At 43.3% G+C, this 12,394-nt stretch overlaps 1 protein-coding gene across 1 annotated transcript in view; it reads right to left on the bottom strand.

The window, feature by feature from the left end:
- Positions 1-9,521, bottom strand: part of aarsd1 (alanyl-tRNA synthetase domain containing 1) — a 63,236-nt gene extending 53,715 nt beyond the window's left edge. Inside the window, exons 1-3 of the mRNA XM_084323487.1 lie at positions 9,403-9,521; positions 5,258-5,386; positions 554-713 (exon numbers count right to left, since the gene is read on the bottom strand). Of these exons, the coding sequence (XP_084179613.1) occupies positions 554-713; positions 5,258-5,386; positions 9,403-9,441 (328 nt within the window). The 5' untranslated portion in view covers positions 9,442-9,521. The remainder of the gene's footprint in view (positions 1-553; positions 714-5,257; positions 5,387-9,402) is intronic.
- Between the last annotated feature and the right edge of the window lie 2,873 nt (positions 9,522-12,394).

Below are 12,394 nucleotides of genomic sequence, written 5' to 3'. Positions count from 1 at the left end.
AAAATAGAAAACATCAAATCAAACATCAGTTACAAATACATCTGGAGGTCGAGAACAAACTCACATTCTGTCAAAACTAGACAATTGATGCAAAGTGCAAACAAGTACAATCACTGAGGACATTGACACGCTGGCACATGGCAGCTTAAATGAGGCTTGATACTGGTGTTCAGGCTCCACTGAGTACATTACATGCCCACCGCCCCCCACCGGTGGATACTTTTCTTTTTTATTTATAGAAATGAAACCCATTTAGTTCATTTTCGCATATCAGTGCCCACATTCATAAAAATGCTAAACGTGTTATCAAGCGTGTTTACATGTTACACATACAGTGTTGTACATCATACTATCATACAGAGTATATGGGTAGACTATAATATGATGTGGGTAGTTATGATTAGTGAAAGCAGTAGGTAGGTATAAATTGAGTATAAACAGAGGTCTCGGGACCCTGCCTTGTGTCCCATCAGCCCAGAGGCAACAGAGTTCAGAGGCCTCGAGACCCTGCCTTGTGTCCCATCAGCCCAGAGGCAACAAGCCTTTCTCTCACCCGAGTGCTGCTGCATGTGGTCGAACCTCCTCTCCCAGTCCACCTTCAGTCGCACCTCCTGGCCCACATCCACAGCCGAGGTCACAAAGTGGACGGCCTCAGGCCCGCGTCTCGTCACCCGCAGCACCGGCACGTCTCCCATCAGCCCGTGGTCATCTGGCTGGGAAAACATCATTTCCATCGATTGATTCATCATGTGTCTTTTTTTTTATCACTTTTGGCAACAGATAGCACAAAGGAAGACATAGGTGTTACTGTTAACGTTAAGTAGATACTAGTGATTTGGGTTTTTGCTTATTTTGTCCACAGAAGGCGGAGCCTGTCCGAGGACAGTATGCATTCGGTTGTGTGTGTGTGAGTGTGTTTGTGAATCTGCACAATATCGCCAAACTGTGGGGCCGATCAGCCTGTGCTTTGGTGCAGAGAGTTACAGAGGCACAAGGATGAGCGTGTGTGAATATGTTTCACATCTGGCAACAGGAAGTATTTGGGGGGAATTAATTTCCAGCTTTCTCCATTGACTTTCATGTAGTCATTTGTGTAGTTGTGGTACACCTTTTTTACCACCAGAGGGCCACGCTTGAGACTTCCATTTCTTTATTATTATTATTATTATTATTATTATTATTATTATTATTATTATTATTATTATTATTATTATTATTATTTCTTTCACATTTTAATCAGTGCTATTTCCACCTCTTTTTCAAGTGGGCCCTGGCCAAGAACAGAACATTTTCATATAGAACAACAAAAAATGGATGTCGCAAAACTTTCTACTCCTTAATGCAGATAAAACTGAGATGTTAATTGTTGGCCCCCCCAAACCACAGAGGCCTGTTTCAGGACATCTCCCTCAACTTTGATACCATACCTGTCATGTATCCCAGAGCTCCACCATAAAAAAACTCTGAGTCATTTTTTATTCCTCCCTCTCATTTAATGCACATATAAAAAATGTCACCAAAATTACATTCTTCCATCTTCGTAATATCGCAAAAATTCGCCCCATTTTAACTCTGGCTGATGCTGAAACCCTGATTCATGCTTTTGTCTCATCACGTCTGGACTACTGTAATGCACTTTTTTCAGGCCTACCTAATTCAAGCATCAAAAATCTTCAACTTGTGCAAAATGCGGCTGCACTGATACTAACTAGAACTAGAAAATTTGATCACATCACACCAGTTTTGTCCGCCCTACACTGGCTTCCTATCCAAGCCCGATCTGACTTTAAAGTGCTACTCCTCACCTACAACATTTTTAATGGGCTTGCACCGCTCTATCTATCCGATCTCAACTCCAGATACTCGCCCGCTCGTGCTCTGCGCTCACAAAATGCGGGGCTTCTATCGATCCCTAGGGTTAAAAAGAAATCCGCCGGCCACAGAGCCTTTGTCTACCGCGCTCCCTACCTGTGGAACAAATTACCTGCCGTCATCAGGGGCGCCTGCTCTGTCGAAGCTTTTAAATCCCTGCTTAAGACTCATCTTTTCTCTCTCTCCTTCAACCTACCCTGATCTCACCTGGTCGGGGACTGACCTTTAGATTAATCTGTCTAGTTTAGTTAGGGTACAGGGTACTACATGGTACTACATGGCACTACAGGCAGTGTGCGATCCATAGCATAATCTTTGGGTGAGCCGCGTCGGGGGGGGGGGGTTTGCGCGGCGCGCCTCTCAGCGAAAAAAAACTCAGAGCGTGTTTTTATAGTCACATATTTGTCATGTGTAGGTGGGTTTTCCAGCAAACTCACCACTCTCGCTGCCGTTGAATTCGTAAGGGCTGCTACCACATAGTAGTACTTGGTGGCATCCGCGGTAATATTCCTGAGAGCGAATTGGGCTTCGGCTTGCGCGAACCAAGCGTTGGCACTCTGCGCAGCTTGAGTGAAACTGCGTTCAAAGTTCTGCAATCTGCGTTCTGTTGTTCAGTTGACATGTTCGATATAATCTCCGAAATACGTCCAAGGGTCACAAATGTAGGAATGCAGTAATGATAGCGTAGACGGAGTCGTGTTCCGATGCAAAAACGCTAGTTTATTACGCACTCTACTGTCGCACAAACACTGTCTCTCTTTAACTACGTCATCCCCCGCTAAGGGTCATGGGAGATGTAGTAAACACCACAAAAGGCTAGAATGCCGTGAATTATGTCCCAGTAAGTAGCCACTACACGCAAATCATTAATCATACATCCAAAATAGCATACGTTTATTATTATACACGATGATGATACAGCTCCCAGGGGAGCTTTAGAGACCCCCAGGGGAGCTGATGTCTGATCTAGGGGAGCTATAGCTCACCGGGCTCCCCTCGTGGATCGCACCCTGACTACAGGGTACTACATGGCACTACAGGGTACTACATGGCACTACATGGCACTACAGGGTACTACATGGTACTACATGGTACTACAGGGCACTACAGGGTACTACAGGGTACTACAGGGTACTACACGGTACTACACGGCACTACATGGCACTACAGGGCACTACAGGGTACTACATGGCACTACAGGGTACTACATGGCACTGCAGGATACTACATGTCTGCTCTTTTGCAGCACCACAAACATGGGAACTCTCTAACTCCTCCCCCCCACCCCTCGTAGTGGTGACCGGAGTGCCGGACGTCCCGCGATGATGTCGGGGAGTTCGCGACCCTCTCAGCGCCGCCACCTATCTCCGGCTGTCCCTGAGCAATGACCGGAGTGTTGAATGTCCCGTGATTAAGACGGGGAGGACGCGACCCTCTCTGCGCCGCCCCTGTGCCTCAAATAGATTCGCTATCAGCTCTATCTTCAATCTTTCAAAATGTTCAGTTGCTATCGCTATCAGCTCTATCTTTAATCTTTCAAAATGTTCAGTTGCTATTGCATGCACTCATCTGTGTTTCACTACACACATGAGCTTACCAACTGTCCGTCTGCAACACTACTATCACCGACATCTAAGAAGGGAGATCCCCCCTTGGGTGGCCCTTCTAAGGTTTCTCTCCTCCACACTGCCTGTGGAGCATTTTTACCTATCGTTAGGTTTTAGTGAGTTTTTCCTTACCTTCGCGTGGGGTATGTCTGGGAGTGCTTGCATTCTTTCATTTATTTGCATTTATTTTAAATTTGTTGGACCTTATGGTGTCCTTGTTCTGTTCTTGACTTATTGTTATGTTTTCTTCTTGACTTGTTTAAAGAAGACCTGTACGGCCCATGGGGACATTAACGTGTTGTTGGGCCTTATAAATAAATTTGATTTGATTTGATTAGAACAAACAAATAAAAACAAGATATAGTAAGAGCAAAAATAAATAGAGAACATGTCTTCACATTAAATAAAGACTATTCAAAACGTGACCACTCCATGGCAAGAAGGCATCCCTTTTTTATTTTTTATTATCAATTCCAATGAGGGACTCTAGCTTTGAGCAGTTTGTTGCAAATCGTAAAGCAGCATGATATATTGTGTCTAAAGGATTTCACCATTGAAATCAGTGTTAATTGTACAGTATGTCATAACCAGCTAGTGTGACTCAAGTTTCGCTTTGAGAAATCACAACATTGCAGACTTCTGGTTGGGCAGTCAGAGTTTCAGTTTTGAATTGTAGACAACCTAATGTAACCGCTACCATTTTCTACTGGAAACTACTTGTGCACTAAATCAAATCAAATGTATTTGTAAAGCCTGAAATCACAAGGTAATGTCCCCATGGGCTGGACAAGTCTTCTTTAAACAAGTCAAGAAGAAACATCACAATAAATCAAGAACAAAATCCACCATAAAATCCAAATATGCAACACTCCCAGACACCTGTAGCCTTTCTCCAACGCGTTCGTGTTTCCGCGTCTCTGATTGGCCAGGTCATGTGACATGTACGCCCAATCGTGGGACGGCAAGTTTCTACACTGGTTAAGCTTAGGCGCTCTTTCGAAGTTGGTTAAGGTTAGAGTTTGTCTTAGAGCATGGCGATAGAACGCCTGCCCTGATTCCAAACTCTAACCTTAACCAACTTCGAAAGAGTCGCCTAAGCTTAACCAGTGATAAACTAGACGTTAGGTAGTTTGCAGGCTGTTCGACCCGGAAATAGGCGCAGAACTTGCCGTCCCACGATTGGCGCACATGTCACATGACCTGGCCAATCAGAGCGCAAAACGGGAACCCGGAAACACGGACGTGTTGGAGAAAAGCTACACGCCTCCAAGACACTAAAGGTACATCAATCTCAATGAAGACCACAAACTGCATGAAAGCACTCGTGACTCACACACATCCTGAAAAGGCCACAAGAGACAACGTATGTATACGTCCTTCGTTCATTGATAGTTTGCTCTGAACAGGTTAAATCTGCATTTTCCTACGATGCCCCCTAGCTCATGGAATGAACTCCAACAGTCCTATGTTGCAAAATGTAAAACCTTTATCTCCAACCATTGTCAATCAAGTTGTACGTGTTTTAATTGATTTGTTATCCTTACTTTTGCCTCGTCTTGACGTCTTATATGCCTTTTTTGTGCTTATTTCTGTACGTACACTCAACGTGACTGTAAATGAGGGAAACCTCCGTTGCCTTTCGAGTTTAAATAAAGGTTTGAAATTAAATTAATTGGGAAATATGTATTACCAACTATAGCATGTCAATGAGTGAGCACCCATTTTAGTTGGCCTTTATATGCTGAAATAGATTCATGTGATTAAGGAAAGCTACTTACCTGACCGCCTCCCTCAGGAAACAAGATTGTATCTAGAAGTTTGACATTAAAACCCTTGATAGTTTCTTTCTTTCCATTGGTGTCTTGCTTCAGTTCACCAGGGCAACAGGACACCACTGACGTGACAAACTGGAAGGAGAAACACTTGATGAAAAGAAAATAATTTCGACCAAGAACAGACATAGGTACAACGTGGAAATCATCTTGTTTTTTTTTAGATTACTTAAGCACGATTTTGAAAACAGGGCCCGGTTTTTCCAAATACTACACACAATTAGCACAACCACACACACAATTAGCAGAACACCTCAGATCCTTTGCTAAATGAAACACTCTTGTAAAAACTATACACTAATTTATAAAAAACATATTTTGTTAACATATGAAACACATGTTCCATATGACTTAATTCTGTTTGAACCAGTTACACACTGCTGTGTTTAACCTAAAACACTTTTAGCAATTCTACTTCTCAGGGTTAGAGTACTGAGAAGTGGCTAGAAAACTATTCTCGTTCCCACCTCGGCGGACTACACAATTTTCACTCTGGGTTAAAGATCTATTGGTGTAGATTTAGGAATAAAAAGTTCTCCATTTACATTCCTACCCGTTTTGTCATAATTTTTAAATCGGGACTAGATCTTTCCTCGTGGTCACTGCGTAGTTTTATTTGACGTATTGGTGCAAGTAAGTTCTGTCACGTATCTTGCGCTCGACCAATAGCAGCTCTTTGTTGCCAAGTTACAGACCACAATAAACAGTAAAGTGACGTTAGCATGTCATCCACGGAATACAACTAGACGAAAATGAACAAAAAACACATTCTAACGTTCGCAAAATAGGTTTCTAAACAATTTTATATGCATACGCTATAGGCAAGCGATTGGATACAGCTGAAAAACTGGCCACAATGTACGTGTTATTAACCATACATTTACATTTTTAAATCATATCCCCTTCTCTCTACACCAACAACACAGCATTGCACACGCTGTGAAAACATCTCAAATGTTTAAAAATGTTGTTTAAAAAAACAATCACACCGATGCATGACGTCCTGTCGGCGAAATTATTCTATAAACACACAATCCATGATGTATGCAGCAAATTTGTATCAAAAACACTTTACCTTGTGATTCCCAACCTGCAATATTAAAGATGCTGGTACAATTTTCTAAAGATTGAGGTTGTACACAAAGCAGTTCAGTGGATAGTATAATGAGAAAAAGAATAGACCCACACACTTTTGATCAAGATAGTTAATGAATCAAAACACTACACCATCCCCTTCATTTGGAATAATGTGAAATTTACAAATCAATAAGTTACTCATTAACCTTTTTATTTTCCATTTAAAAACAAAATGGAATGCAGGTACAAAAATAGATTCAAGAGGTTTATTCGTCACATACATACACAAGTTTCAAGTTTTCAAGTTTCAAGTTTGTTTATTATTTATCACAAAAAAATACAGGTACTTTACAATGAAATGCTTGTTTCTGTATGAGCCCCTGAGAGTGTGCTTCATACAGTAAAAAATAAAGTAAGTAAAGAGGAATATTCAATATACATACTGTCACTGCTAGCGGAGAAGCTCTCCGTGATGCAGCTGGAGCACGGCTTGGTGGCCTGGATCAAGGACTACCTCACTGACAGACCGCAGTATGTCAGACTAAAGGACAGTCAGTCTGACGTACTGGTGAGCAACACCGGCGCCCCCCAAGGAACTGTGCTGTCACCCTTCCTCTTCACCCTCTATACCTCAGACTTCTGCCACCTGCAGAAGTTCTCCGACGACTCCTCCATCGTAAGCTACATCACCGATGAGGAGTATAGAGCCCTGGTGGAGAGCTTTGTGGGGTGGAGCGACAGCATCCAACTCAACACTAGTAAAACCAAGGAGCGGTGAACTTCCGGAGGGAAAAGAAGAGCCTCCTCCCCCCCCCCCCCCGATTCCCATCACCATCTGATAGGGGTGTAACGGTACACAAAAACCGTACCTCGGTTTTGAAGTCAAGGTTCGGTACCGGTTTTCGGTACAGTGGGGGGAAGTTTGGCTTTCCATGTTCCACTCAGGGGTGATGTAGTGTGCAGTAACTAATTGTACTTGTAGGGCTGACAACGAATATTCTATATTGAAATTAATAATCGACTTGTAAAACATAATTATAATAATAATAATTATATTAGATTGTGAAAAAAACATATATATAATAACAATAAACTGGACTGGTCGGACAACACAGAGGCCCTCTACAGGAAGGGACAGAGAAGGCTGTTCTTCCTGAGGAGACTCAAGTCCTTCAATGTTTGCAATAGACTGCTGCAGTCATTCTACCAGTCTGTAGTGGCCAGCGTCCTCTTCGCTGTGGCATGCTGGGGTGGCTACATCAACTCGAGGGACACCAACAAACTGAACAAGCTGGTGAGGAAGGCTAGCTCCGTGGTGGGAGTCGAGCTGGTCAGACTAGAGGTGGTGGCAGAGAGGGGGATGAGAAGGAAGCTGGCTGCTATCCTGGAGAATCCCTCCCCACCCCCTCTACGACGAGCTAGTCAAGATGAGAAGCATGTTCAGTCACAGACTGAACAGATGTACCAGCATCTTTATTGCAGGTTGGGAATCACAGGGTAAAGTGTTTTTGATACAAATGTTCTGCATGCATCACAGATTGTGTGTTTATGGAGGTTTGTCGAATAATTTCCCAGGACAGGACGTCATGCATCAGTGTGATTTTTTGACATTTTGAAACATTCTATACGTTTTCACAGCGTGTGCAATGCTGTGTTGTTGGTGTAGAGATAAGGGATGATTTAAATGTATATGTATGGTTAATAACACGTACGTTGTGGCCAGCTGTATCCATTCACTTGCCTATAGCAAGTAGCCTATATGCATGACATTGTTTAGAAACCTATTTTGCGAACGTTAGAATGTGTTTGTCAAATTTCGTCGAGATGTACTCCGTGGATGACATGCTAACGTCACGTTACTGTTTACACAAATGTATTGTGGTCTGTAACTTAGCAACAAAGAGGGCTGCTATTGGTCGAGCGCAAGATACGCTACAGAACTCGCACCAATACATCAAATAAAACTATGCAGTGACCAAGTATCCGTTCGTAAGGAAAGATCTAGTCCCGACTTTAAAATTATGATTGCGCAAAACCGGGTAGATTCTAAATGGAGAACTTTTTATTCCTAAATCAAACACCAATATATCTTTCACCCAGAGTGAAAATTGCGTAGTCCGCCGATGTGGGAATGGGATTAAACGATACAGCTACACTATGAATTGAAAATGGGGAACCCTGATGGCATCCCCTAACAATTGTGTGTATTGAGGAGCTGTACTGTACCCATTCTGCAGTCTGTTAATAAAGTTTTCATTCATTCAGCCTTCACCTTACGGCCTAACTGTAAGTGAAGTGTACAGAGAATGTGCAAATATACAATAAATTCACCAAACACTACACAACAAGACCAATGCTGCAGACTGATGCAAATATAATTTAATTCTCTCCATATACCCAAATCAGTAACATGGAGAATCACAGCAAATTACAAAACATGTGCCCGTTTTCATGCTACTACAGTAGTAAGCTCTGTGCATTACAAAAAAAGTCTTGAATGAATGAATGAAAACTTTATTTAACAGATTGCAGAATGGGTTCCGCAATACAGTACAGCTCAATACACACAATTGTTAGGGGATGCAGACCAGAGAAAGACGTTTGTCTTGTTTACATCAGGGTCCCCCATTTTCAATTCATAGTGAATTGGCGATAGTACTTTTCTGAACTCATGAATAAACACAAACTGTGCGTTCCAGTGACCTCCTGCAACTGCAGGTCAGGTAACGTTATCATCGGAACGACACGTGTTTCAGTAACTTACAATGCAAGTACAGATAACGTTAGCTGGTTAGCTATCCCTTAATACGGTGTGTTGCTAGTTTGGTTAACGTAACGTTACCGTTGGGGTTAAATACTCACGGAGATAAAACTGGGAACGATGTTAGGTTAATTATTACTAACAGTAAACCTGTTTGTGCACTGCAAGGAGCTGGCTTTTTTTTTTTTTATAGAAATGTTTTATCAAAATTGTAGACGTAGACAAGTACAGTGTGTTTGAAAACACATCATACCTCTCTCATGTAGCAGTCCCGTTGACAGTGAAAAGCCATGCCTGGAGTGTTTTAAAACCAACGAGACCAAAGAGTGATCCTGATCCCCTCCTCAGTTCAACTAACCTCATCCAGAGAACTGCAGCTGTCAGAAGCCAAGTACGGAAAGCGAAGCAGTACAACCTTAGTTCAAGTCTGTTGTTCACGCAGACCGCCTGAATTCTTTCCCAAATACATTTCCAGTTCCGCGTTCGCCTTCTGCGCTCTGATTGGCCACTGACGTTTCTGGTCGCGCCAATCGTGTGACGGCAAGTTCTTTCGCCGGTTAAGCTTAGGCACTCTTTCGAAGTTGGTTAAGGTTAGAGTTTGTCTTATAGCAGGGCGATAGAACCATATATATCTATGGATAGAACACCAGCCCCCCCTGATTCCAAACTCTAACCATAACCAACTTCGAAAGAGTCGCCTAAGCGTAACCATTGATAAACTAGGCATTAGGTAGTTTGCAGACTGTTAGAGCCGGAAATGGGCGCGTCACGCGATTGGGCGCACATGTCACATGACCAGAACCATCAGTGGCCAATCAGATACACAGTCATTTACCTAGTATGGTTTTGTCAATAGTCCAATGTACAATTTTGTTTGTTTGTACAGAGTCTCCCCCCCTCAATGTACAGTTTTGCTTGCTTATACAGTGTGCCCCCCCCCCCCCCCAACCACCTCCAATGTAAATTACCCAGTATGGTTGTCAATATCCCAGTGTACCCAACCCCCCCCACCCAACCTCCTCCAATGTACAGTTTCTACGTCAAATGTATATACTCCCTTTTCTTGACTCCTTCTGTATCACAAACAGTACTGTATTTGCAAATCTGGTATGTCATAAATGTATAGATGTAGCAGTACTGACTATCTGTATGTCATGTATGTCATATATGTCCTGATGAATTGAAAATGGGGGACCCTGGTGGAAACAAGACGAAAGTCTTTCTCTGGTCTGCATCCCCTTAACAATTGTGTGTATTGAGCTGTACTGTATTGTACCCATTCTGCAATCTGTTAATAAAGTTTTCAATCAATCAATCAAATCGCAGAACGCGCACGCGGAACTGGAAATGTATTGGGGAAAGAATATATATATATAGATCTATGAAGAAGCCCGCGTGATTTTTCCCCCGTAACCTTTGTTTGCGAAGACGCTCTCTGATTGGCTAGCCGCGTTCAGCGAAGACCCTCTCTGATTGGTTTAGCGCCTAAGGGTCTCTTCCGCCTTGTACATAATTCTCTGCGTCAAAGTGGTTATGCTTTGGCCCTCTTTCGAAGTGGGTTATGCTTAGAGTTAAAGGTTAGGGTTAAGGCCTCTACATGCTACAGCAAATTCAAAGCAACTTCAACACAACATCGACAAAGCAACGGTGTTGCAGACACATTATCACTACCAACCAATCACTGCTACGCAATACCAACGCAACGGGTCTTTAGATTAGATTTTGGAGACAGGTACGCAACGTCCTCGCAACACAGTCTACAAGACTGTCTGCAACAAGCGCGCTGAAATTGCGCCGATGTTGTGTTGAAGTTGCTTTGAATTTGCTGTAGCATGTAGAGGCCTTTAGGCGGAAGAGACCCTTCGGCGCTAAACGAATCCGAGAGCGTCTTTCTTCGCACATATAGGCTACGGAAAAAATCACGCATTCAGACCACCGCAACACTTCCGGTATCTTGAGCTCATGGGAGAGAGGGGGGGGGGGGGGGCGTCTATGCTTTTACCAACGTGTTCGTGTTTCCAGGTTCCCGTTTTGCGCTCTGATTGGCCACTGACCTACGCTATTACGCCCCCCTTTATGCTCTCGCCTGAGACACGCTGTATTAAATGCCGGTTCATTCATGCTTTGACGCACAATTCATGATGATGATGATGGTGGTCGTACTTCAGCGAAATGCCGATTCATTCATGCTTTGACGGCACAATTCATGATGATGATGGTGGTCGTACTTCAGCGGGGCGATGCAGTGGTTTCTCCCCGGCTCCGTGCGCCTTGCTGCCGCCGGCTTGTCTCACATGACTTGGTCCAGCTCCAGAAGCAGCGGCCGTCTTCCGCCTGCGGTATCCTCCAGGCCCCCGAGGCGGCTCGTTCTTATTATTATCCCCCATTGTTCAGGTCGACATGGTCGCACAAACACGTAGGTTTCAATCACTGAGCTGTCTGTCTGTTGTTGTGTGTCTTCTTAGGTTCGTTCGGCTACTGTACATGGAGATGAGCCTCTCTCTCCATACAGTACCAGCAGCTGCAGGTCTGATGAGCACAGAGTTGCCAGTCGATAAATCAAATCAAATCAAATTTATTTGTAAGGCCCGACAACATACGGTAATGTCCCCATGGGCCGGACACGTCTTCTTTAAACAACACTTTAATCGCCGGGAACGCCGTAACTCGTCTTTGCTCGCCATGCTCATTCTGCCGAAGACGCCGTAACTCGTCTTTGATATCAATATTTCAAAAATCTGTGATCGAAATCATATTTCTCCTCCGGGGACCTGAGCTATACTGCTGAGCTCCACTCAACTGTCTAACCGTTATTTGGACGTATATAGTATTATACAACCTGGAAATGGTTCATCTAGATCAACATCCCATAATCGAAAACTGTCTACTCCAAGCTGATCGTCCAACAGCGCAAGGAAGATACGGTAAGATCCAGCGTTATTTTCTAACGTGTTCCATATAAACTGCTCTGATGATCATATGACCCACACTAGATGAATGATATAACGTTGCCCAGGGAATTATAAACGACCCCCCGCCCATCCGGTCATCATCAGATGATATGTAGTAACTTCTAGAAGTACCTCCAGTTGAAATTTTTTATCTGGCACCGATCGCTACCAAACTGTATTTGATCATCAATATAATGCATTTGGGGCTATAAATCAAGTTCTGGAGAAAGCTGCAGAAAACGATAAAAACATACTTATACTTTAGACCATATTTTAGTATGAATATGTGAATGA

The sequence above is a fragment of the Notolepis coatsorum genome (assembly GCF_963971535.1).
Source record: "Notolepis coatsorum genome assembly, chromosome: 10".
NCBI classification, from domain to species: Eukaryota; Metazoa; Chordata; class Actinopteri; order Aulopiformes; family Paralepididae; genus Notolepis; species Notolepis coatsorum.
Note: the sequence above shows the minus strand (reverse complement) of the source record. Positions and strands in the feature narration are given on the sequence as shown.